This window comes from Sorex araneus, chromosome X (genome assembly GCF_027595985.1).
Source record: "Sorex araneus isolate mSorAra2 chromosome X, mSorAra2.pri, whole genome shotgun sequence".
Taxonomy (NCBI): Eukaryota; Metazoa; Chordata; class Mammalia; order Eulipotyphla; family Soricidae; genus Sorex; species Sorex araneus.
This window is the reverse complement of record NC_073313.1, coordinates 157,928,953-157,953,228: the sequence shown is the minus strand read 5'-3', so window position 1 is coordinate 157,953,228 and position 24,276 is coordinate 157,928,953. Positions and strand designations below refer to the sequence as shown.

General features: G+C 64.9%; 2 protein-coding genes across 4 annotated transcripts in view; one reads left to right on the top strand and one right to left on the bottom strand.

The window, feature by feature from the left end:
• Positions 1-407: 407 nt before the first annotated feature.
• PPP1R7 (protein phosphatase 1 regulatory subunit 7) lies at positions 408-11,627 on the bottom strand. Of its 2 annotated transcripts, XM_055122100.1 has the most exons (11): positions 11,478-11,565; positions 9,515-9,577; positions 9,195-9,323; positions 5,962-6,014; positions 5,601-5,666; positions 5,241-5,371; positions 4,981-5,143; positions 3,971-4,087; positions 3,317-3,421; positions 1,949-2,035; positions 408-712 (listed from the first exon to the last, which is right to left on the bottom strand). In XM_055122100.1, exons 2-11 carry the CDS (start codon positions 9,522-9,524, stop codon positions 536-538), a joined length of 1,038 nt encoding a protein of 345 aa, XP_054978075.1. In that variant the 5' UTR covers positions 9,525-9,577; positions 11,478-11,565; the 3' UTR covers positions 408-535. The 2 variants fall into 2 exon arrangements, with proteins under 2 accessions (XP_054978075.1, XP_054978074.1); XM_055122099.1 differs by lacking the exon at positions 9,515-9,577 and having other exon boundaries at positions 11,478-11,627.
• The window catches only part of PASK (PAS domain containing serine/threonine kinase), a 26,163-nt gene continuing 13,496 nt past the window's right edge, over positions 11,610-24,276 (top strand). Inside the window, exons 1-10 of one of the 2 annotated variants that reach the window (XM_055122098.1) lie at positions 11,610-12,119; positions 15,601-15,766; positions 16,898-17,133; positions 17,198-17,368; positions 17,555-17,698; positions 18,630-18,764; positions 19,129-19,353; positions 19,910-20,075; positions 20,637-20,790; positions 22,825-23,858. In XM_055122098.1, the coding sequence (XP_054978073.1) occupies positions 15,625-15,766; positions 16,898-17,133; positions 17,198-17,368; positions 17,555-17,698; positions 18,630-18,764; positions 19,129-19,353; positions 19,910-20,075; positions 20,637-20,790; positions 22,825-23,858 (2,407 nt within the window). In that variant the 5' untranslated portion in view covers positions 11,610-12,119; positions 15,601-15,624. The remainder of the gene's footprint in view (positions 12,120-15,600; positions 15,767-16,897; positions 17,134-17,197; positions 17,369-17,554; positions 17,699-18,629; positions 18,765-19,128; positions 19,354-19,909; positions 20,076-20,636; positions 20,791-22,824; positions 23,859-24,276) is intronic. The other variant, XM_055122097.1, reaches the window with a different exon arrangement.

Sequence of the window (24,276 nt, the reverse complement as noted above, 5' to 3'; positions counted from 1 at the left end):
TTGCAGCTGCTCCAGCTCAGGGCCGCAGGGGCACTCCGCCTCACCTCCGCGCAGATCGCCATGGCCGGGGGTGGCCAAGGTGGTGAGTGCCCGCACCGGGCTGGCGTCCGTGGTGTGCTGCAGGGACACCAGAGCGGGCTCCACTGCCAGAGGCCTCTGGTCAGTCTGAGGCCCGTGGCTGCTCCCGGGGCGGGCGGGCTGGCAGGCGACGCCCTTCCCACGGCTCTTACTTTCTCATCGTCTCGGTTCTACCAAGGAGCAGGATGTGCTGAGTCGGGAGTCTTGGCCGGTGCCCCCAGCAGCCCCCCACCACCCCTGAGTGCTCACAGCAGCGGACACGGGGCAGTGTGTGGCAAGCCGGCCAGGCCAGGCTGCCGGAGACCAGGGCGCTGAGGGGCCCACACACGCAGGGTCACTCAGTGCCTTTATTGCAGTGGATTTGTGACGGTTGAGAGTGGCCAGCCAGCCAGGAGCCCGGGCGGGCGGGGGCCCGAGGCCGGGCAGTTCTCTGGAGAGGGAGCGGGCGAGGGCGCACTCAGAACCTGACGAAGGTGGCGTCGATCTGCCGCACGGTGGGCAGCGCCAGCATGACCTTGCGGCGGTACTGGGGGTCCTTCTGCAGGGGGTTGCGCTCCAGGTACACGGTCTCCAGGCCGCGCGCCCCCTTCAGCTCGTCCAGGTCGCTCCAGCTCTCCAGGAGGTTGTCATTCATCTGAGAAGAGAGCCGCGTGAGCAGGCGCCGGCCACGGGCCGTGTCACTGTCCCGCACCCGCCTTCGCCCGGGCCGTCCATGTCCACCTTCCCACGAAGCCCCCAACAGCTGGGCCATAGGCAGCACACAGGGTGGACTCTGCCGCCCACGTGGCCAGCTGTCTGCCGGAGAACAGAGACGAGTCACGGAGCTGGACAGTGTGTCCCGCCCCTACTGGGCTCTGCGGCCACCCCGGGGCCAGGGAGCCGCGGCACAGACTGTCCTGACGGGTCTCTGACTTCTGAGCCTGTGGCCACGTGGTCGGGGTAGACTTCGTGGCCAACTGACCAGTGCTCGAGACCGTGCAGTGACCGTGGGTGGCCTGGGGAGCCCCAGAGGGCTCCCTTCTCAGCCTGGTCGGTGACTGCTGGCACCACGGCAGGGGCAGGACGTCCAGTGTGAGCTCACAGGACCCACCCGGGGACCTGCCCTGCGTCTCTCTCAGGCCCAACTTCTCAGGGTGCCCAGCTCGCCCGCTGGCCAGCGGGTGCTGCCCCTTCCTTCCTTTCTGGGCCACACCCAGCAATGCTCAGGGCTCACTCCTGGTGAGTGACACCCGCTCTGTCGTGCCGTCACCCTGGCCCGGCCTTCAGCTGCTTTAGGGGAGCAGGCACGGGGTCCTCGGGAAACATCCCGGGGCCCCAGGCTACCACGCCTGAGCCTGGCTGCCTCCTGCCTGGCGTGTGGCTGACCCGGTGCAACCTGGCACCTCATGTGGTCCCCAAACCAAGAAGCAAACAGGAATGAAGCCCTGGCTGGGAGAGCTTGGGGCTCGCCCCAGGGTGCCTGCGGACGGGCAGGGTCCCAGGAGGGTCTCAGCACAGGTGCCCTCTGGTGGGCAGGCAGTGGCCATCACGCCCGTGGTGCTGTGTCCCCCTGGGCCTCCCGCCGAGCCGTCTCCTAGACTGGGGTCTCTGATTCTCCTGTTCGAAGTGCTGGGCAGAGCAGGAAGATGCCCGGTCCCTCAGAGCCCCTGCTGCTTCCCAGGGCAGCGGCTGGACCTGTACAGTCTGGGGCTGGAAACCTCTGTGCGGGCGCCCTCCCGCCCCTGGACCTCGGCACCCCGCGTCCCACGCACTGCCCTTCACGACTTCCAGGAGGAACCGGAGGCTGGGAAGCTGCCTGCAAACTCCTGCTGGGGCCCTACCCGAGCGTCCACTCCAGCTCCCCCCGCCCCCGCCTGGCCCGGCCACTCACCCAGAACTCCTGCAGCTCCGTCAGGTGGCCGATATTCTCGATCTTCTTGATCCTGTTTGCCGCGATGTCCAGCATCGTGAGTTTGTTCTGAAACAAGGAGCAGGAGCGAGAGTACAGGGCAGGGCGCTGGGCTCGACCTCTGAACCCCAAGCGGCCCCCGAGCACTGCCAGGAGTTAGCCCTGAGCACTGAGCCGGGAGTGAGCCCTCCCCCTCAAATCAATCAGTAAAATGTAAACTAGGACAATGAAGGTGTCTCTGGATGGTTTGCGCCGGACACAGCGTGACCCGCGTGCTAATGGGGGGCCCTCTAACCAGAGAGACGCGCAGCCCAGCAGCGCGAGTCCACGGGGGCCCGGGCAGGTTGGAGACTAGCACGGGCAGCCCTGGGCCCTGCGCGCCGTCTGCCCATCTGCTCTGGGAGCAGGTTCTTGGAGCCCCGCCAGCCGGTGGGCGAGGCCCTCCCAGCTCCATCTCTGCCCTCTCCTACGAGGAGACCCCGGCCCATCTGCAGGCGCCTGGGCTCTGACCCCTAACCCACAAGGTGCGGCATCTCAGTAAAACAAAGTGCAAACTGCAAACTCCCGCGCCCGTGTCTGAGCACCGACGGCCAACCACCCCCCAGAGAGCCCACGGGAGTCGGGGCACCGCCAGGCCGTGGGCGGGAACAGCCCTCGCCCCGGCCAGCCCTGCACAAAGGCCCAGCATGCTAACTTCCGGTTTCCCCGGGAGGGGGCTCGCACTCCGGGTCCCTCAGACGCAGGGAGAGAGAGGGAGGGGACAGGACGGGAAGATCACTCGCGCCCCAGACGACACTGCAGTCGTGGGGGAGTACATATGTGTAGGGGAGCGTGTGTGCTTACGTGCGCAGGAGTGTGACTTTGTGTTGGTACAGGAGTGTGTGAATGAGTGCCTGTATGTGTGCTTATGTGTGCGTATGTGAGTGTATGTGTACGGGAGTATGTTGGCATGTGAGTGTGTGCGTGTCTGGGCATGTTTGCATGGGCGTGTGAGTGGGGACATTTGAGGGTATGTGTATGGGCACATGTGAGGGTGTATGTGTGTGGGGGGCTCATGACTGTATACGTGTGAGTATATGGACATGTGTGTGTGTGAGAGCATGTCTGTGTGGGAGAGAGTACATGCTGTGTTCATATGTGTAGGTGTGAGGGAGTGTGAGTGCACGTGCTTCACTGTGTGTGTGTGTGTGGGGGGGGGGTCAGAGTAGGGGCCTGGAGACACTCCCCACCCCAGCCGAGGCTGCGTGAGCTCAGTGAACGCCGTTTCCCGGGATCCGTGCTCATGTCTGCCGGCCTGGTGCAGGGGGCCCGCCCACACGGAGTCTCCCGCCCGCCCACCCGGGGGCTCACGTTGTTCTCCAGGCCCTCGATGACCTCGATGCCGTTGTGGCTGAGGTACAGCTCCCGCAGGTTCACCAGGCTCTGGAGCCCCTCGATCTTGGTCAGCCGGTTGCTCTGTGCAGAGAGTCCAGGGCGGGTGAGGTGCGGGAGGCGAGGCCCCCGCCTTCAGACCCCCGCGGGGCTCCGCCCAGGGCAGAGGCTGCACGCAGCAGCTTCCCCGTGCTGCCAGGCGTCCCCGAGCCAGCCCCATCCTGCGCCCTGCCCTGCTCTGGGCACTCGGGGAGGACGGCTCCCCAGGGCCTGGGCCCTGCAGGATGGCACCGGGCCAGAGCAATGCGTCTGGGGAAGGGGCGTCCAGGGAGGAGCCTCAGCAAAGACTAGGAGACGTCCTTGAAGGGTGGGCCCGGGCGGCTGGGAGGGGCTCTCGGGGCAACTCCCAACACCACGTGTTCCCGCGAGCACTGTGCAGAGGAGAGCCCCAATAAACACGGCCAGCTGGGACACAAAGGTCAGGGGGAAAGACGAGAAAAGAGACTCTGGACGCGTGCCAGGGCAGCACACCAGTAACACGGATGTGAGCAGCTAAGAGAACAGTGAGGCCAGGGTCTGGCGAAGACTGGCGCCAGGGGTCAGGGGTCAGGGGTCGGGCCGGCGCGGCTGTACCTGCATGCTGAGGACTGTCAGGTTGGTGAGCGCATCTAGATTTTGGAGTTTCGTGATCTTGTTTTTCCCCAAAAACAAGCTCTCCAGGTTGGTCAGCGCATCAATGTTTTCAATCGCCTGTGGAAGAACGGAGTGTTGGAGGGTGGCTGGGGGAAAGGCGGTGGTGCTGTGTGTGTGCTTATGCGTGTGCGTGTGTGCACATGTATTTGTATGTGCGCTTGTGTGTACACACATGTGCATGTGTGCGTGTGCATGTATGTTTGTATGTGTGCCTGTGTGTGTGGGTGTGGACGCGTGTGCATATGCACGCGTGTGCTGTGTGTGTGTGCACAGCACGAAGGGGGGAAGGTGCGGTCAGGAGTCAGCCCCAGCAGCCAGGCTGGCCCGGGAGGGGTCGGGCAGAGACCGGGCTCCGTGGGGGCAGCTGGCCGACCACTTCCGCCCACAGGCTGAGGCGAGCCCCGGCCGCACAGCTGCGGTGGCTGTGGTGAGCGGGACAGTCCCAGGAGGCTGCCCTCAGCCTTGGTGCTGACGGAGGGCCCAGGGTCAGCATGGGGACAGTGTGGGGTCTGCACCGGTCAGTGGGGTCAATGTGGGGACAGGGCAGGGTCAGTGCAGATCAGCAGGTCAGCGTGGGGTCAGGGTGGGGGTCAGCACAGGGACAGTGTGGGGTCAGGGTGGGGACAGTGTGGGGTCAGGGTGGGGGACAGTGTGGGGTCAGGGTGGGGATAGCGTGGGGTCAGGGTGGGGACAGCGTGGGGTCAGGGTGGGGACAGCATGGGGTCAGAGTGGGGACAGTGTGGGGTCAGGGTGGGGGTCAGCACGGGGACAGTGTGGGGTCAGGGTGGGGGACAGTGTGGGGTCAGGGTGGGGGTCAGCACAGGGACAGTGTGGGGGTCAACACGGGGATAGTGTGGGGTCAGGGTGGGGGACAGCGTGGGGTCAGCACAGGTCAGTGTGGGGTCAGCACAGGGAGGGCAGCACAGGCCGGTGCCCACGGGGGCACCTACCCGGATGCGGTTGGAGCCCAGCTCCAGCATCTGCAGCTGCTGCAGGCTGCTGATGTTCTCGATCTTCGTGATCTTGTTGTTGACCAGGAAGAGTTTCTTCAGCCGCGTCAGCTTGTCCAGCCCTTCAATGTTTCTTAGCAGGTTAAAAGAAATATCTAGAATCCTAGGAACAAGGACAGCCTTTGCTCTCTAACCCGCCGACTGGCTGGGGCAGCAGCCGGGCGGGGGTCCCGAGAGGGGTGGGCCCCGGCAGGACTCACTCCAGCTCCGTCAGCGCCTCCAGGTTCTCCATCTTCCTGATCTGGTTGTCGTAAAGGTCCAGCTCCCGGAGGCTCTGCAGCTCCTCCAGGTTCTCGATGCACTTGATGAGATTCTGGCGGAGGCAGAGCGTCTGCGGGGGACAGGGCACCCTCAGAGCCACAGGGGCGGGGGGGGGGGTGCGGGCCGAGGAGGGGTCTGCGGGTGGCCCTGCCAGCAGCCGCTTCCTGCCTCCCAGTGGCTTGGGGGTGGAGGACGGCGGGCCCCGGGACAGCAGTGGGTCCACGTTGCCCGGTGCGGCCCAAGACCGGGGGCCATGAAGGCAGCGCCGCGGGGCCGGGCTGCTGGCGGGGGCTGCTCACCTTGACCTTCTTCAGCACCTCAAACCCTTCGATCCTGCCGATGCGGTAGTGATTCAGGTCCACGTCCTGGGAGAGGGAGAGGACCGCTGAGCCGCACGGAGCCCGGGGCCTGGCCCTTGTCCCGGCCCACCAAGCCCCACTGGGGGCAGAGTCCTCGTCCCAGCCCAGGTGCAGGGCCTTGGGGCGGACGCCCCTGGGGCCCGAGACGTCCCGATCTGTCTGCACCCGCGTGGGGGTTGGGCCCAGGGACAGACTGCGCTGAGGCTGGTGTGGGCATGGTCGGCTGGACCCCCATGGGCCCAGCCTGGCGCACATACCCAGCGGGGCCCGTGCTCACTGCCAGCGGCTGTGGGGGCCTCACCTCGGCATCTTTGTCCAGGCTAATGGTCTCCATGTCCACTGGCAGCTCCTGCCCTGGAAAAGGAGGACCAGAAAAGCCACTCAAAGCCCCGGTTCCAGGCAAGTCCCTGCAGAGGGGCAGGGCTCGGGGCGGGGCTCGGCCCACCCTGGCTGGTGTGAGCGGGCGGCCGGCAGAGGACTCAGTGGCCTCACACTGCACTCGCCCAGAGTGTCCCCGGCTCCCCGCCGGCCGACCCTGCGAGTCCCCCCTGTCAGGCCCTGAGCCCGGGCAGGTCTGGCGGGAGCATCGGGGCTTGGAGACGTGCCTTCTCGTGAGGAGTCTGAGAATAGCCAGCACTGAGCCGAAGGGGGTGGGGGGTCCACCCAGCACCCCCTGTGCCCGGCTGCCTCTCCCCCACAGCTGGCACGGCCAGCCCCCGCACGGGGGCACCACACGCTCGCGCTCTCCAAGCCTGTTGCCACGGGCACTGCTCCCGGAGAAGCCCCCACTCCGGGTTCCTGCCTGCACGGTGGGCCTGACCCGGACACGGGGCCTCGGTGAGTGCTCAAGAGTGGGGCGGGGGCCGCACCGGGCCTCGCCAAGGCTTCAGCAGGGGCTGCTAGAAGGACGCAGTGTCTCCCCAGGGTGCGAGGGACCAGCCAGTGGGAGGTGAGCAGCAGTTGGGCAAAGCCAATGGATAAACCCGAGTCCCTCCCTCCAGCCCCTGGTACCCCTGAGCCCCTCCGGGCCGCCCAGGCCCCTTGGGACTGCGCTCAGGCCTGGAGGGGTCTGTGATCCATGCGGTACAGGCCTCAGCCCACAGGCCCACACGAGGCGCCCGGGGTGCCCAGGCTGCAGCAGGGGAGGAAGCAGGAGGGGCTGGGGCAGAAGGAAGCTGCCCCCCAGGGCACCTTGTCGCCAGTTAGAATCCCACCAGAGGCGGACCCAGGGAGGCCTCGGTGAGTCTCGCCAGGGGCGGGGCGGCCTGAGGCCCCCAATCACCTGCCAGGCACCTGCCCGCCCACAACCTTCCCGTGGCAGGCTCCAGAGCTGGCGCTGCCCCCTCTCCCTTAGAATAGGTTGTTGCTATGGTTACTAATCTTTGCTGGTGTGGGGAGCAAGCTGTGACTCTAGAAATTACTTTGATTAACTTGATCTTATTATTGGAATAATGTATAATTCTGCTGTCTCTTAGGCCACACCGGCGGTGCCTGGGGCTGACTCCTGGCTCCAAGTTCCAGTGTGACTCAGGCCGGCTCGGGCACCATGTGAAGCTGGCACTAGGGAAAAAACCAGCTGGGTGCAGGCAGATGGCCTTCCCACTGCGCCCTCGCCCTGGCCCAATCAGGCGTGTTTACTAACGCTAAGCCACGGGCTAGAAGTCTGGAAAACTGTTCCACGAGATCCTCTGCTGGGGCCGGAGCGTTAGCACAGCGGAAAGGGCATTTGCCTGGCACGTGGCCGACCCGGGTTCGATCCCCGACATCCCATATGGTCCTCCAAGCACTGTCAGGAGTAACTCCTGAGCGCAGAGCCAGGAGTAATTCCTGAACATCGCTGGGTGTGACAAAAAAAAAAAAATCTCCTGCTAATAGTTTAATAGTTTGGCCTATTTTCGCTCTCAAGTAAAACTATGTGACTCAAAAACTGGAAAGGGCCGGAGTGCTAGAGCAGGTGGGGTGTTTGCCTCGCTACAGCTGACCCAGGTTCTATCCTCTTATGGCCCCCCAAGGACCGCAGGAGTGATTCCTGGGCGCAGAGTCAGGAGTGACCCCTGAGCACTGCTAGGGGTGGCCCCCACATGAAAAAAAAGGTAAGATTTTAACATACGTGCTTGCCTGGAAATTCGTTGTGTTTTTTTTTTTTTTCACCTAACAATGTCTTGAACACTTTTCTATCCGTTCATCTCCTTTCTCTCATTTCATTTCAGCACAAGTTGATTTTCTAAGCCCAAAACCACCATAGCTGGGCGGCTGGTGGGTGGAGGGCCGGGGGCATGGCCGTCTCTCCTTCTCTTCGGAGCGGGTTCGTGTGGGCACTACAGCAGGCGGCCCTGGTGCTTCCCACTGGGAAGGCCTGTGCCGACACCGGAGATCAGGAGGGGAGTGGGGACAGCGAGGCTGGGCGGGGGCTTTGGGGCCAAGGGAAGAGAAGCACAGTGGTCAGCCCCAGTCCCCCCAGCCTTACTCTGCACACGGGCAGCAGGTCAGTCTGGGCTGCCTGCAGGCACCTCAGGAAGTGTGCGGTGTGGGGGGGAAGGGCAGCTGAGCAAGCTGCAGAGGCCACATCCACCCAAGTATAGTGGGAGCCAACGAGACTGAGTGCAGCTGTGAGTGTGGGTGAGTGTGATGGTTGTGAGTGTGATGGTGGGAGTCCAGTGACTGGTGGGTAGGTGTGAGTGTGTGTGGGTGCAAGAGTGTGTGAACTGGTTTGGAGGTGAGTACGGGTATTGGTGAGTGTGTGTGTGTGTGTGTGTGCGTGCGCGAGTCTGAGGGTAATTGTGAGTCTGAGTGTCTGTGCCTGTGTGTGTGAGGCTGTGTGTGTGTATACGAGTTTGAGTGTGTGTGTGAATCTGAGTGTATGTATAAATCTGAGTGTGTATGTATGGGTGTGTGTATCTGAGTGTGTGAGTATGAATGTGTGTGCGAGTCTGAATGTGTGTGAATATTTGTATGAGTTTGAGTGTGTGGGTGTTGGTGTGTGTGTGAGTCTGAGTGCATGAGAGTCTGAGTGTGGGTGTAAGTATGTGCATGTTTGAGTCTGTGCAGGTATGAGTGTGCACGTGTATGAATGTACGTGTGAGTCTGTGCACGTGTGTCTGAGAGTATGTGAGTCTGAGTGTTAATGTGTGCGTGTGAGTCTGAGTGCGCGTGAATCTGAATGTGTGTGTGAGTCTGAGTGTGAGTGTGCACATGAGTCTGAGTGTGAATGTGAGTGTGCACATGAGTCTGAGTGTGAGTGTGAACATGTGTGTGTTCACATGCGTGAGTCTAAGTGTGTGTGTCTGAGTCTGAGTGTGTGTGAGTGTGAGCCGGTTTGAGTTTGAATGTGTGTGAATAGCTTGTGTGAGTGTGCACGTGAGTATGAGTGTATGCATATGTCTGAGTCTGAGTGTGCGCATGTGTGAGTGTGCGCGTGTCTGAGTCTAAATCTCAATGTGCATGTGTGTGAGTCTGAGTGTGTGTGTGCGTGTGTATGAGTGTGCACATGAGTCTGAGTGTGAGTCTGAGTGTGGGCGTGCACGTGGCTGGTACCTTCTGGGTCCTCCTCCCCTGGCCCCACTCCGTCCTTCAGGCTGTGTCCACTGAGCTCTGCCACGAGAATGCCGCTCTGCTTCTTCCCTTCCTCGTCGCCAGACTCCTCGGACTCCATCCGCCTGTCAACTGAACACAGCGCAGTGAGACTCATCCGCATTGGCCGCGGGGACTCAGCACTGAGCAGACTGGCCTCCAGCCTCGGGTGGAAGCTGATTCCTGCTCTCGGGGGATCGCAGAGGAGCTGCCGGGAGCCCAGGGACACTGGTCACAGGAGCTTTGGGCCCGGGTCCCCCTGACCACTGACTGCTGCCACGTACCTTCATCCATGCTCCACTATTCCACGTGGCCAAGAAAACCAGCCCAGTTCACAGGCCCACGCTCTGAAAGAAATCGAGACTGACTCTCATCAGACTGCAGGCAGGGGTGCTAGGGAGGAGGGGACGGTGCTCTAAGAAACAGCCCGTGTTTCCGCCACGGAAACAGCTCAGTGCCTCCTTGCTTGCCCAACGCTGGAAGCAGCCAAGGCCACTTGGCACGCTCTTCCTGCTCACACTGGCCACGCAGGCTGGGAGGGGCAGGAGGACGCTCCCCTGTGGGAGTCCTGCAGTCACCCATCCCCGCCGGGGAGCACCCAGCGCGCACAGGCACCTGGACCTGGGCCGAGGGCTCAGTACCAGGGGACGGCCACGGGGGAACCTGGGCCTCTACCGCTAGCCCAGGGGGACCGGGCAGGGCCTGCCAGAGGGCAGCGGAGTCAGGGTGGTCGGGGGCGCTGGAGGGGCAGGAGACAGAGCAGGCCCCCGCGGGAGCTCTGGAGCTGCCAGTCACCCAGCGGGTGCTGGGGCGGCACCTCACAGGCGCCCCCCAGAGACTGGCACTCTGCCTTGCCCTCAGCCTTGGCTCCTGAACGTCTCAGCTCTTTCTTCTGCCCGTCCCAGGCACAGCAGCCGCAGTCACTCCCTTGTCTCGTTCCCTCCCAGGGCGCTCAGGTGTGGGGTGCAGCCGAGCCGCAAGCCTCTAGGCACCCACAAGACACCCCTCCCCAGACACAGTCACCCCCCACACCCCCAATACTCACGCTCTCACACACACACACACACACTTAAGACACCCTGCCCCCACACGCACACGCACAGTCACACGCCAGCACCCAGAAGACACCTCTCCTGTGGACACAGTCACACAAGGACACACACCCATCTTCTGACACACTCACGTACACTCAGACATCCCCAGACACACAGACCCATGCACATACTTACTTAAACACACACTCTCAGGCACACACACGCACACATATGTACATAGACACACACGTACATACTTGGGCACACACATGCTCACGCACATACACAATCAAGCACACAAATAGACACTTTCACACACATGCGCAAATGCACACACAGGTACACACATGCACACTCAGGCACACACGTGCACATACATGTGCACTCACTTAGGCACACACACACTCACACATGCACACACACATACTCAAGCACACACGACACACACTCAAGCATACACTTACATGCACATATGCACATGCACACACACTCAGACACATGCACACACACGCACAGACACACACAGGGGCACAGACACAAGCTCACATGCACACAGACACACGCACACACACATTCAGACACACACATGCACACACTGAGACAGTCACACGCACACACATGCACACACTCAGGCACACACATGCGCACACTCACGCACACACATGCACACACTCTCACGCACACAATGTGCACACGCACACTCACGCACACACACAGGAGCAAACAGACACACAGTCACACACGCATGGACACATGCATACATACAGACACACACAGGAACACACAGACACACATGCACACAGTCACACACACTCACACACGCATGCACACGCACACTCACATATACACATGCACACACACTCACGCGCACTCACATTCTCACGCACACACGCAGACACACGCACACGCACACTCACAGTCACACGCGCACTCATAAGCACATACACACACATACACACACGGACACACGCACGGGCACACACAGGGGCACACAGACACACAGTCACACGCGCATTCGCTCTCCCACCCGTGGCCACCCCCGGCCGGCCGCACAGGTCCAGCGCACCGAGGGCCCGGGCCGTGCCTCAGTTTCCCCAGCTCGCAGGTCGGCCGGGCTCGCGGCGCCGGCTGTGGGCGGCCGGAGGTCGCGCGGCGCGGCCGGAGCCGCGGGTTCGGGCCCTGCTGGCCACGCCGGCCAGCGGCGGCCACTCACCCTCCATCATCTCCTGCGACTGTTGCTGGCCCGAGCCCTGCTCCGCCGCCATGTTGGACGCGCTTCCCCTTTCCGGAGTCGGTCGCCTCAGGCCGCTCGGCCAATCGCGGCGCCCCGCTCCCCGCGGGCCGGCCAATGGCAGGCCGGCGCCGGGCCCGGGCCCGCCCCCGCGCGCCGCGCGGCCCCGGCGCCTCATGGGAGTTGTAGGCGCCGCCCGCGCCGCCCGGCCTCGGGCAGGTGCTCCAGGGCGCGGCCCGGAGGGCGGAGGCGGGAGCAGAGGCCGCGGCCCGAACTCGCCGCGCGGCCCGAGGCCCGGGGGCTGCCCGGTGTCGCCGGGCGCCTCGAGCCCGCGTCCCGGAGCCGTCCCGGCCCACGCGCCGGTAACGCTCTGAGCCCGGTCCGGGCTCTGGGCCCGGTTCCGAGAGCCGCGGGCCCGGGAAACGGCGTCCCCGCGCGCGCCCGGAGCCGTTCGCCGCGCCCGGTGCGTCCTTGGTAACCGTCGGCGCCGCCCCGCCCCCGCGCAGCGGTTGGCCGCCGCGCCAGTCAATCAGCGCGCGCGGCCCCGCCATTGGCCGGCGGGGGAGGCCGGGCGGCCCCTCGGCGGCGGCGGGAAAGCTCGTCTGGCTGCCCGCTCGGACCCAGGTGAGGCTCCGGGTTCGGGGCGGCCCGAGCCGGCGCTCAGGGGGCTCCGCAGCCCACCGGAGGCGGGTGGCAGCTCGCCCGCGGCACAGAGCCGACCCCGGAGCTGAGTGTGGGCGCCACCCGGCCCGGCGCGCCCTCCCCGCCAGCTCACGCCCAGGCCCAGGGGCGGCCCCAGCCGGGCCGAGGCAGGGCGGCGTGGGGGGTGGGTTCTCCCCTCTGGCTTCGCTGCCCAGTGATTCCGAGTGGGGCCTGGGGCTCCTTCCCGAGCTGCAGCGAGACCCCGAGCTCATCCCACCCCTGCAGTGGGCAGCGTGAGTGCAGAGCCCGCCTGCCCCAGACTGCGGGAGGGGTGGGCCGGCCTGGGCGGTGGGCGCTCAGCCTGAGCGGAAGTGGGGGTCCGCAGGGTGGGGTGTGTGTGTACAGAGAGGGGGGTGGGTGCGGGGGGGGGTTGGGTACAGAAGAGGGTGGGTGCAGAGGGGGGTGGGTACAGAGAGCGGTGGGTACAGATGGGGGTAGGTACAGAGGGGGGTGGATGCAGGGGTGAGGGTGCTGTAGAGGGGGCTGGGTAGAGAGGGGGGTGGGTAGAGAGGGGGGTGGGTGCAGAGGGGGGTGGGTGCAGAGGTGAGGGTGCTGGAGGGGGGTGGGTAGAGAGGGGGGTGGGTGCAGAGGTGAGGGTGCTGGAGAGGGGGTGGGTAGAGAGGGGGGTGGGTGCAGAGGTGAGGGTGCTGGGGGGTGAGTGCAGAGGGGGTGGGTGCAGAGGTGAGGGTGCTGGAGAGGGGGTGGGTACAGAGGGGTTGGGTGCAGAGGTGAGGGTGCTGGAGGGGGTGGGTACAGAGGTGAGAGTGCTGGAGGGGGGGTGGGTAGAGAGGGGGTGGGTGCAGAGGTGAGGGGGTGGGTGCAGAGGGGGTGGGTGCAGAGGTGAGGGTGCTGGAGAGGGGGTGGGTGCAGGGGGGTGGGTGCAGAGGTGAGGGTGCTGGAGAGAGGGGTGGGTAGAGAGGGGTTGGGTGCAGAGGTGAGGGTGCTGGAGAGGGGGTGGGTGCAGAGGGGAGGGTGCTGGAGAGGGGGTGGGTGCAGGGGGGGTGGGTGCAGAGGGGGGTGGGTGCAGAGGGGAGGGTGCTGGAGAGGGGGGTGGGTAGAGAGGAGGGTGGGTGCAGAGGTGAGGGTGCTGGGGGGGGGGTGGGTGCAGAGGGGAGTGAGTGCAGAGGAGGGGTCTGCAGAGTGTGCTGCCGGCGTTGGCCCCGTCTGTGGGGTTGGGCTCGGCCACGGCAGCTCGACGGTAGCGAGGGTCCTTCTCTGCCCTGTCCACGTGCTGTGTCCATGTGGTGCACCCTAGGCGCTGCCTTTCTTCCCGTGGGCACCCCTCGATCGCGTGCCTCCTCCCCTCCAGTGTCTGCAGGCCCCTGATTCTGAGGGTGCGGGTCCCCTGGCCGGCCCGGACGGCCCCTCCCCTACCTCCTGGCGGCGGCCTGGTTTTTGCCTCCGTCTTTGGGGTGTCACTTCTGAGCTGAGTCTGTCAGCACTGGGGACGCGCGTGGGTCAGTGGCAGGGGCTGACGGCCAGGCTCTGCACCCGGGAGGTGGGGGCTTTGGCCTTGCCGTGCTGGGGGAATGTGGCAAGAAGGGCTGGCACCCGCCCTCTGCCTCCCCCCAGCTGGTGTTGGCGGCACCACCAGGCACCCCGCCTGGTGCTGACTGGAATGCAGCCAGGTAGGAAGTGTCTGCAGAACTGGGCTCTGGGTGGGCAGAGACCCGTGGTCACACATGAGCGGCATCCAGCGGGCTCTGGGTTGCAGGCGGATGCAGTGCCCTGTCACGCGGGCCCCTGCTGGACGTTGACAGCAGGTGGGATGATGGGCATACATCTGTGTCCACACATGTGTGAGTACTATGCGCATGACCCTACAAGTGTGCGGACCCACACATGTGTGACTCTGTGTGAGCCCACATGCATGCAAGCCTATGTGCGAGCCTGCATGTAAGCCCACATGTGCATGTCCACATGTGTGCAAGTACATAAGTGGAAGTGGGTCTACACACACAGGGGTCTTTGAATACACATATGAGTATGTGTGTATATATGTGAGCTTACACGTGAGTGCACGCATGCAAGTCTACATATAACAGTACAGTAATTGAATCTACATGCATGCAAGTCAACACACAAGTGTACACTTGTGCAGGTCCACATGTGTGAGCTTACACACACATTGTATTGACATGCTCAGATTCACATGTGTGAGCCTACACACACACTGTATCTACATGCTCAGATTCACATGTGTGAGCCTCACACACACACACACTGCATCTACATGCTCGGGTCCACATGTGGGCTTACATGTGTGAGTATGTGTGTGTACACACACGTGAGTCTCTGAATGTATGCTGTGAGTCTACACATGTGAGTATATGTATGAGTCTTCCTGTCAGTGCAAGTGAGACTACACATGTCTACATACATGTGAATATACAGATATGAACCTACGCATGTGTTCATGCACATGTGAATCTCCTTGTGAGTGCATGATGTGATTCTATATGTGTCTACATACATGTAAATTTACATGTGTGAGCCTACACATGCATCTACTTGTGTCTACACATGTGCAGGTCTCCCCGTGAGTCTACATTGTGTGTCTACACATTTGTGAGCTTACATGCATGTGAATCTACAAACAGGTCTACGTGTATATGCTCAAATCTCTGTGTGTGAGCTTACATGTGTCTTCAGTCTACGTGAGTGCACGGTGTGAGTCTACATGCGTGTGTGTGAATATGTGAGTCTGCTCATGCCTGGCAAAGGCTGCTCACAGCCTCCCCGCTCCTGTAGCAGGCTGGCGTGAGGGCCCTGTGCCCTGCTCATTGCAAGTATGAGGGTATGAGCGTGTCCCCCCGTAGCAGGCTGGCGTGGGGGTGTGTCCCTGCCCTGTAGTAGGCTGGTGTAAGGGTGTCCTGGTGTCCCTGCTCATTGGCGGGGTAAAGGTGTGAGGGTGTCCCCTGTCCTTGCAGGGGTGAGGGTGTCCTGGTATCCCCCGCTCATTGCAGGGGTAAGGGGGTAAGGGTGTCCCCTGCTCACTGTAGAGGTGAGGGGGTGAGGGTGTCCCCTGCTCATTGCAGGGGTGATGGTGTGAGGGTGTCTGCTAATTGCAGGGGTGAGGGTGTGCCGGTGTCCCCCGCTCATTGCAGGGGTGAGGGTGTGCCGGTGTCCTCCGCTCATTGCAGGGGTGAGGGGGTAAGGGTGTCCCCTGCTCATTGCAGGGGTGAAGGTGTGAGGGTGTCCCCCTACTCATTGCAGGGGTGAGGGGTTGGGGGTGTCCCCTGCTCATTGCCGGCTGGTGTGAGGGTGGCGCGGCCCTGCACTCGCACCTTTGCTCTCCTTGGGCTGTGGCTGGTGGGACTGCTGGCCCTGGGCAGACTCCCCCTGGGCCCTCTCGGGCCCGGCCGCCCGGCGCCTAGTTGCCCTTGGCTTCGCTGTCCTGCAGGTGTCCACGCTCTGCTCTGCGCCCATGGAGGACGGAGGGCCCCCTCGGCCGGCCCCGGATGAGGCCACGCCGGGGCCCGAGCCCAGCAAGTTCCTGGTGGCACGCAGACACCCAAGCCGGAGGAATGGGCTGTCCAGGCTGTGCCAGAGCAGGATGACGCTCTCAGGTGGGTGCCCTGTCCCCGCCCCTGCCGGCCGGGACCCACCGAGGCTTAGTGTCAGGCAGGGCTGGACGTCTTGGTGGGGAGCCCAGGGCTGCATGCCCCCTCCTGGGGCGTCTGTGGGCGTGTGCTGGGAGGCGGGGACCCTCAGGGCAGTGGGGTGGGGGCACCTGGGGGGCCTCACAGTGAGCGGGGCCTGAGGCTGCAGCCCTTGTGCGAGCCAGTGAGGGCCTGGGGCAGCGTCCAGGCGCAGTGAGGGGCTGGGCAGCGTCCAGGCGCAGTGAGGGGCTGGGCAGTGTCCAGGCGCGGTGAGGGGCTGGGGCAGCGTCCAGGCGCAGTGAGGGGCTGGGCAGCGTCCAGGCGCAGTGAGGGGCTGGGCAGCGTCCAGGCGCAGTGAGGGGCTGGGGCAGCGTCCAGGCGCAGTGAGGTGCTGGGCAGCGTCCAGGCGCAGTGAGGGGCTGGGGCAGCGTCCAGGCGCAGTGAGGGGCTGGGCAGCGTCCAGGCGCAGTGAGGGGCTGGGCAGTGTCCAGGCGCAGTGAGGGGCTGGGCAGTGTCCAGGCTGCATTGAGGAGCTGGGGCAGCGTCCAGGCGCAGTGAGGGCCTGGGGCAGCGTCCAGGCGCAGTGAGGGGCTGGGCAGCGTCCAGGCGCGGTGAGGGGCTGGGCAGCGTCCAGGCGCAGTGAGGGGCTGGGCAGTGTCCAGGCGCAGTGAGGCGCTGGGGCAGCGTCCAGGCGCAGTGAGGGGCTGGGCAGTGTCCAGGTGCAGTGAGGGGCTGGGGCAGCATCCAGGCACAGTGAGGGGCTGGGCAGTGTCCAGGCGCAGTGAGGGGCTGGGGCAGCGTCCAGGCGCAGTGAGGGCCTGGGCAGTGTCCAGGCGCAGTGAGGGGCTGGGGCAGTGTCCAGGCTGCAGTGAGGGGCTGGGGCAGCGTCCAGGCGCAGTGAGGGGCTGGGCAGTGTCCAGGCACAGTGAGGGGCTGGGCAGTGTCCAGGTGTGAGGGGAGGGCCTGCGGCTGGTGCCCGTCTCCCTCCGTGCCAGGCTGAGCTCCTGGGGCAGAGCGAGGAAGGCGGCTCCTCGGTGGGCCTGTCTGGCCGGGCACAGGGTGGGGGCTGACCCCAGCTGAGGGCCGCCCTCACCGCAGGAGACCGGTGGAACTCCTACTGCCTGTCTGCGGCCGCCCCGAGCGTCCTGGGCTCCCGCCCGCTCTGCCCCACGGCGCCCGCAGGGGAGCAGGAGGACTCGGCCGGCTCCTTCGTCAGCACGTCCTGCTGCTCGCTGCTGCGGGGCCTGTCCCTGGGCCGGCCCGTGCCCCTGCTCCCGACGCCTGTGTGCAACCCCAACAAGGCCATCTTCATCGTGGACGCCAAGACCACAGAGGTGGGTCTCGCCCTCGCGCCTGGGCCCGCGCCCGCGGCCGGCCCTGACACGCCCCTGCCCGCAGATCCTGGTGGCCAATGACAGGGCCTGCCGGCTCCTGGGACACAGCAGCCGCGGCCTCATCGGCCAGAGCCTCACGCACTTCTTCCTGAAGCCCGACTGCGAGGTGGTGCGGGCCCTCAGCGAGGAGCACGTGGAGGCCGACGGCCAGGCCGCCGTGGCCTTCGGCACCGTGGTGAGCGAGCAGGCGGGTGAGGGGGGACGGCGACGGGCAGTCCCCAAGCTGGTGGCCGGGCGTGAGGCCTTCCGGGGACCCTCTCGGCGCCGAGCCCCTGGCTCTGCTGCATCTGCTCTGGGGAGGACCGTGCTCCGCCGAGTCCCGCTCGGGCCCCGGATGTGACGCGGGGCCGCTGCACCACAGGTGGATGTGGTGAGCCGTGGAGGAGAGAAGGTGCCAGTGTCAGTGTGGATGGAGCGACTGAGGCAGGAGGCCCAGAGGCTGCGCTGCGTCGTCGTGCTGGAGCCCGTGGAGCGGCTCTCAGCCTGGGTCGCCTTCCAGGGAGACGTGAGCATGGGAGGTCCCACCCGCTGAGCTCCCCACCACCCCACTATGCTCCCCATCCTCCCCGCTGTGCTCCCCATCCTCCCCCCCCCCGTGCTAACCATCCTCCCCCCGTGCTAACCATCCTCCCTGCTGTGCTCCCCACCCCCCCATGCTCCCCATCCTCCCCGCTGTGCTCCCCACCCCCCCATGCTAACCATCCCCCCATGCTAACCATCCTCCCTGCTGTGCTCCCCTCCCCCTGTGCTCCCCATCCTCCCTGCTGTGCTCCCCTGCCCCTGTATTCCCCATCCTCCCTGCTGTGCTTCCCTCCCCCCTATGCTTCCCTCCTTCCCACTGTGCTCCCCATCCTCCCTGCTGTGCTCCTCTCCTTTGTGCTCCCCTTCTTCCTGACTGTGCTTCTCTCCTTCCCTTCTGTGCCCCCTTCCTGCCCCTTCTTTGGTGCTCCCCTTTCTCCCTGCTGTGCTCCCCTCCCTGCCTACTGTGCTCCTCTCCCTTCCCTCTGTGCTCTCCTTCCCCTTTGTGCTCTCCCCCTTCCCGACTTGCTCCCCTCCTTCCCGACTGTGCTCCCCTCCTTCCCGACTGTGCTCCCCTCCTTCCCGACTGTGCTCTCCTTCCCTTCTGTGCTCCTCTCCTTCCTGACTGTGCTCCCCTCCCTCCCTGCTGTGCCTCTTCCTTCCCCTTTGTGCTCCCTTCCTGTCCCTTCTTTCCCACAATGCTCCCCTCCCTCCCTGCTGTGCTCCCATCCTTCCCGTCAGTCTCCCCTCCTGCCTGGCCGTCTCCCCTTCTTCCTGCCTCTCCCCTGCGCCCTGCGAGCCCTCCCTCCGTGGCCCGCCTGCCAGCTAGGGCTGCTGCTGACCGGCTGACTGGCTGTGGCTGGCCTGGGCGTGCCCCGCTCCCCGGGAGCTGAGGCCGCGGCCTTGCCTCCCCACAGGGCACCATCACAGAGTGCGACAGCGTCTTTGCCGTGCTGCACGGCTACGCCAGCGGGGAGGAGCTGGTCGGGCGGCCCCTCAGCGACCTCATTCCCTCGGCACAGCTCCCGCCCCTTGGTGCTCCCATCCCGCAGGTAGGAGCCCTGCGCCGGTGGGGGCGAGGGGCGCGGCAGCCCGGGCCCCCTCCCTGCTCTGGGCCGTGCCCGTGCGTCTGAGCTAGCCAGGAGCCCCCGACCAACCCGGCCTGTCCCGTGTGAGGCAGTGCGGTGGTTAGGCCGTGCGGCGGCGAGTGAGGGGTGGGTGGGGGGGTCCCGGGAGGTGCAGCCTGGGACCTGCGAGGGTCCTGGGGCGGCTGGAGCAGCATGCTTCTTGGGTTATATTTGGGGCTGCGGAGGACAGGACGAAATGGGGCGTGCTCGGGGGCGGGGGCCTGGGGACCGGAGGACAGGGCAGCCCGAGCCCGTGCAGTGTCTCGGCCCCCAACCCCTCGTCTCTCAGAGCCTCAGGATCCAGAGGTCTGTCGGGAGGGCCAGGGATGGCAGCACCTTCCCCGTGAGCCTGAAGCTGAAGCCGGGCCCCGAGGGCGGCTACTCGGCGTCCGTCTGGGTGTTCTCCACCATCAGCGGCCTCGTCACCCTGCTGCCCGATGGGACCATCTACGGCATCAACCACAACTTCGCGTTGATGCTCTTTGGCTACGGGAAGAGTGACCTCCTGGGCAAGGTGGGCCTGCTGCGGGCGTGCTCCCGGGCCCATCCCGACTGGGCGGCGCCCATCTGGCACCCGCCTTCGTGGCCCCCGCGCTGTGTCCAGCCATGGGCCCCGCACAGAGCCTGCGTGGTGCCTGGTGGCTGTTTTCTAGTGAGGACCCCGGGCAGCCTCGGGAGTTGGGGTGCCCAGGGCCCCTGCAGGCAGCGCTCAGCCCCGCGGAGCCAGGGACCAAGTGGTCCAGGCCAGCTGCAGCCTCATCTGCCGGACCCCTGGGGTCCACAGAAAGGCCGAGTGCAGGGCAGTGGTGCCCGCTGCCCGGAGTGGCACAGCGCTGGCAGGGTGCCCATCGCCCGGACAGCTGAGGTGCACGCGGTGGCTTGCGTGACTGCTCAGGAATCCTTCTCTGCGGGGCTCGGGACCCTGTGGGGTGCCGGGGAGTGACGCGGGTTGGTGTGTGCTGTCTGATGGCCCCGTGCCCCTTGCCTTCCTGAGGGGGAGTCGGCCAGCCTGTGCCAGGGGGCAGGGTGGGTGGGCCTCTGGGGCTCTGAAACGCGGCTATGTTTTCTAGAACATTACTTTCCTGATTCCGGATTTCTACCGCTACATGGACTTCCCGTGCGACAGCTCCTGGCCCCCACTGGACCTGGCCAGCACCGTGCAGCCTGGCAGCCAGAATGGGCCTGGGCTGGGAGGGGAGCCGCAGCAGGCCTGGGGCCTGGAGGACCAGGCCCAGGGTGAGAGCAGCCGCCTCCTGGCTGGGTTGGTCCCCGGTCCCCGACATGTTCCACGTGTCTTCTCAGATCACAGGCCCCTCAGGGCTCCTCATGTGCCCACACGCCCCCACAGGCCCCTCAGGGCTCCTCATGCCCCCACATGCCAACACATGGTTCTTCACCTCTGTGTAAGTCTCACCCCTGTACCCACACGACCCACGCATGGTTCTTGCTGCCCCCATCCCCCCTTGCCCCTGTATCCCCACACGCCCACAGATTGCCCACTGCTGTGCCCCGCCAGACGGGTCACTGGTGGGGGCAGCGCTGGGGGGCGGGGCGGGCAGCCTCCCCGGGGTCTGTGCTGGTCTGGTCGGTCCCTGCCGTGGAGCTGAGGAGTGCTTCAGCGTTCTGAAGCCAGAACTGCGTCCAGTCCACTGCACCCAGACTCCCTCGTGCTCTGTGGCCGGGTGGGGGCCCCCTGGGGGGAGTCCTGGGAGCTGTGGGCGCAGGGGCAGACGGGCAGGCCAGCTGGGAGGGCCCGCCGCCCACTGTGCTGCAAGGGGGCTGTTTGTTCTCTTGGAGGTCCGAGAGACGGGACCCAGCCTGCCAGCGAGCCCACGCTGCCGGCAGATGCGGCTTGGCTGTGGAGTGGCCAGGAGGCCCGGACAGGGTCTCGCACCCACATGGACCCTGGGGGCCGCCTCCCTGCGTCTGGCTCGCCTCTGCTTGCTTCCAGGTGGGTGTCAGTCTGGGCTTCGTCTGAGGGTGTCAGCGCCGTCCTCTGCTCAGTGCCAGGGCTCATGCCTCTGGAACACCCCCTCCCCCCCCGTGTTCTGGGCACTTCCTGACCCTCGTGGCACTATTTCCGCCGGCTGCTCTGAACTATCCTTGACGTGCACCATGTGGTCAGCGTGAGGCTCTGTGCCCAGAGCTTGTTCCTGCAAGTGCTCAGGAGACCAGGCTGCTGGCCGGGCCTGGGCTTAGTGTGGGACCTTCCTGGTCGTGGGCCTGGGCTGCATCTCCGACTCCCAGCCCACACACCGCCAGCAGCACTGGCTTCCGAGAATGTCCCCTGGGCACGGCTGTGTGTGCTTCTGGTCCTGACCAGTGGCTCTCGCTGCTCGTGACTAAGTGTAATGTGCTCATGGCGCCTGTGCAGACTCGGGACAGCGACCTGTAGCACTTCCGTGCCATGGCTTTAGACACAGAGCTCCCTGGGCAGCACCACGGCCCTCGCCACCAGCTTCCCCTGCACCATCGTGTCCCTCTGATGCTGATTTTGGTGGATTGAGGAGGGTGACGCGACAGGTCTCTGTTGGTGTTCAGCAATGGTCAGGTAGTGGTCTTTCCCAGGAGCCTGTCCCCATGGAACTCTGTCCCCGTGGAGCTCTGTCCCCGCGGAACTCTGTCCCTGTGGAGCTCTGTCCCCGGGGAACTCTGTCCTGTGGGACTCTGTCCTGTGGACCTCTGTCCTGTGGAACTCTATCCTGTGGAACTCTGTCCCATGGACCTCTGTCCCGTGGAACTCTGTCCTGTGGGACTCTGTCCTGTGGAGCTCTGTCCTGTGGAACTCTGTCCTGTGAAGCTCTGTCCTGTGGGACTCTGTCCCGTGGAGCTCTGTCCCGTGGAACTCTGTCCCATGGAGCTCTGTCCTGTGGGACTCTGTCCCGTGGGACTCTGTCCTGTGGAGCTCTGTCCTGTGGAACTCTGTCCTGTGAAGCTCTGTCCTGTGGGACTCTGTCCCGTGGAGCTCTGTCCCGTGGAACTCTGTCCCATGGAGCTCTGTCCTGTGGGACTCTGTCCCGTGGGATTCTGTCCTGTGGGACTCCATCCTGTGGACCTCTGTCCTGTGGAACTCTGTCCTGTGGGACTCTGTCCTGTGGGACTCCATCCTGTGGACCTCTGTCCTGTGGGACTCTGTCCCGTGGAACTCTGTCCCATGGAGCTCTGTCCTGTGGGACTCCATCCTGTGGACCTCTGTCCTGTGGAACTCTGTCCTGTGGGACTCTGTCCTGTGGTACTCCATCCTGTGGACCTCTGTCCTGTGGGACTCTGTCCCGTGGAACTCTGTCCCGTGGAGCTCTGTCCTGTGGGACTCCATCCTGTGGACCTCTGTCCTGTGGAACTCTGTCCTGTGGGACTCTGTCCTGTGGGACTCAGTCCCATGGAGCTCTGTCCTGTGGGACTCTGTCCTGTGGGACTCCATCCTGTGGGACTCTGTCCTGTGGGACTCCATCCTGTGGGACTCTGTCCTGTGGAACTCTGTCCCATGGAGCTCTGTCCTGTGGGACTCTGTCCTGTGAACTCTGTCCTGTGGAACCCTGTCCTGTGGGACTCTGTTCCTGTGAAACTATGCCCTGTGGAGCGCTGTCCCCATCCAGTTGTCCCCTGATACTGTCCCTGTGGGGATCATCTGTGAGTCTGGAAAGTTGCATCAATAAGCCTGTCCAGGAGGGCCGGTCCTGTGTCCCTTCTTCGGTCTGAACCCACTGTCTGCTCCCAAGGCCTTCAGCTGCTCTCGGCTGTCAGTGATTTCTCTCCCCAGTTGCCCAAGTGGTTTTCTCTGAACCCTCCAATAACCTGCCTCTCCCCACCGTGGGGTACAAGCTGGCTGGGTCTCCCTGCAGGGTGCATGAGAGCTGTCGCTTTACTTCTCACGTGGTCGCAGGCTCTAGCCTTCTGCCCGGCATGTGGTGCGGTGCCCTGCTGACATCTCTGCCTTTGACTCTGCAGTTCTTCCATAATGTGTTGTCCATATCACACCCCTCAGGGTAGACAGTGCCCCAGAAGGGAGCCTCTCGTCCCAGGATGGGGATCCACCATCGCCTGAGAACCAGAGGAACATTCCAGAAGGGAACCCAGCAGTGCAGAGTGCGCCATCCTTGCCTGAGAAACAGCAGATGCCTCCAGAAGGGTATTTGGCAGCCCAGAGTGATGAGTTCCAGGACCCACAGAACCTTCCAGAAGGGAGTCCAGCAGCCCTGGCGGCACCGTCGTTGCCTGAGAAGCAGCAGGACGGTGTCTTGGGGAAAGATGAATGTGTGACGGAAGAGAGCCTCGGGCAGGGCCTCCTGGGAGGCCGCAGGCCTGGTGCAGTGGACACGGAGCCACTTGCTTCCTGTGATGAGTCTGGGACGATCCCAGCAGAGCAGAGACGCCCCCTTGGTGACGAGGATGCCCTGTACCAGGAAGCGGGGCCAGGGGGCCCGCACGGCGGCCATGGCTGCGGTGCCTGGGAGCAGTGGGCGGAGAGGAGGGCCGCCCGGGAGGAGCTGCAGGCCTGCCTCATCAAGGAGCGGCTGTCGTGCCTGGCGCTGGCCCCCGGGGGCCCCTGCCGGGCTGCAGAGGCACCGTGGGCCCCTGGGAGCCCGGAGCAGCTGTGCCGGCGGGCGGGCAGCTCCTCGGCCTGCTACGCGCTGGCCACTGACCTGCCCGGGGCGCCCGCCAGCCCCTGCCCCTGGGGCCTCCGGGACGTGCTCTGGGGCAGCTGGGCGGCAGGTACCTCTGGCTGCTGTGCGGTGCCCTGCCCTGCGATGACCCCCTCGCCCCCCAGTGGCCATGACCTGCTGCTGACCAGCACCACTGTGCACCTGCGGGAGGGCCGGCGCTTTGGCGAGAGCTGCCTGGCGCTTGGCGGGGGGGCCGCTGCCAGGGATGAGGGCCCCTGCGAGCAGCCCCGCCTGAACATCCAGGTCACCTCCACGCCAGTGAGAAGGGCCAGCACGTCAGTGACCACCCCGCTGCCTGAGATCCTGGAGGGCACCTTCTCGGGGAGCTGCTACCACCGAGACGGCTCCCAGCTGAGTGCGTAGGCCCGGGGGGGGTGGGGGGGCTCGGGGCCGGGTGCTGTGGGTGGGCCCCGTCTAGTCCGCCTGGGGGAGGGCTGGGGCGGGGAGGGGCTGGCTCCCAGCGGTGCTTGGGGCCTGGGTCTGCTCTGCTTTTGGTTTGCTCAGCCCTGCAGGAGGTGCGGGAGCCCCTGGCTGGCGCAGCCCGTGGCAAGGAGAGCGCCCAGCTCCCAGCCATGCCGGGGAGCCATGGGGGCACATGCACGCGTGTCAGAGAGCCTTGCTGCCCACGCCCCGACTCCTTCCCTCCCGAGTGTCCTCTTGCTCCTGCCGATGCCGGCCACTGGAGCCACACAGCCCCCCAGCTGCTCCCTGACGCCCCCCAGCTGCTCCCTGACACCCCCCCCAGCTGCTCCCTGACTCCCCCCCCGCCAGCT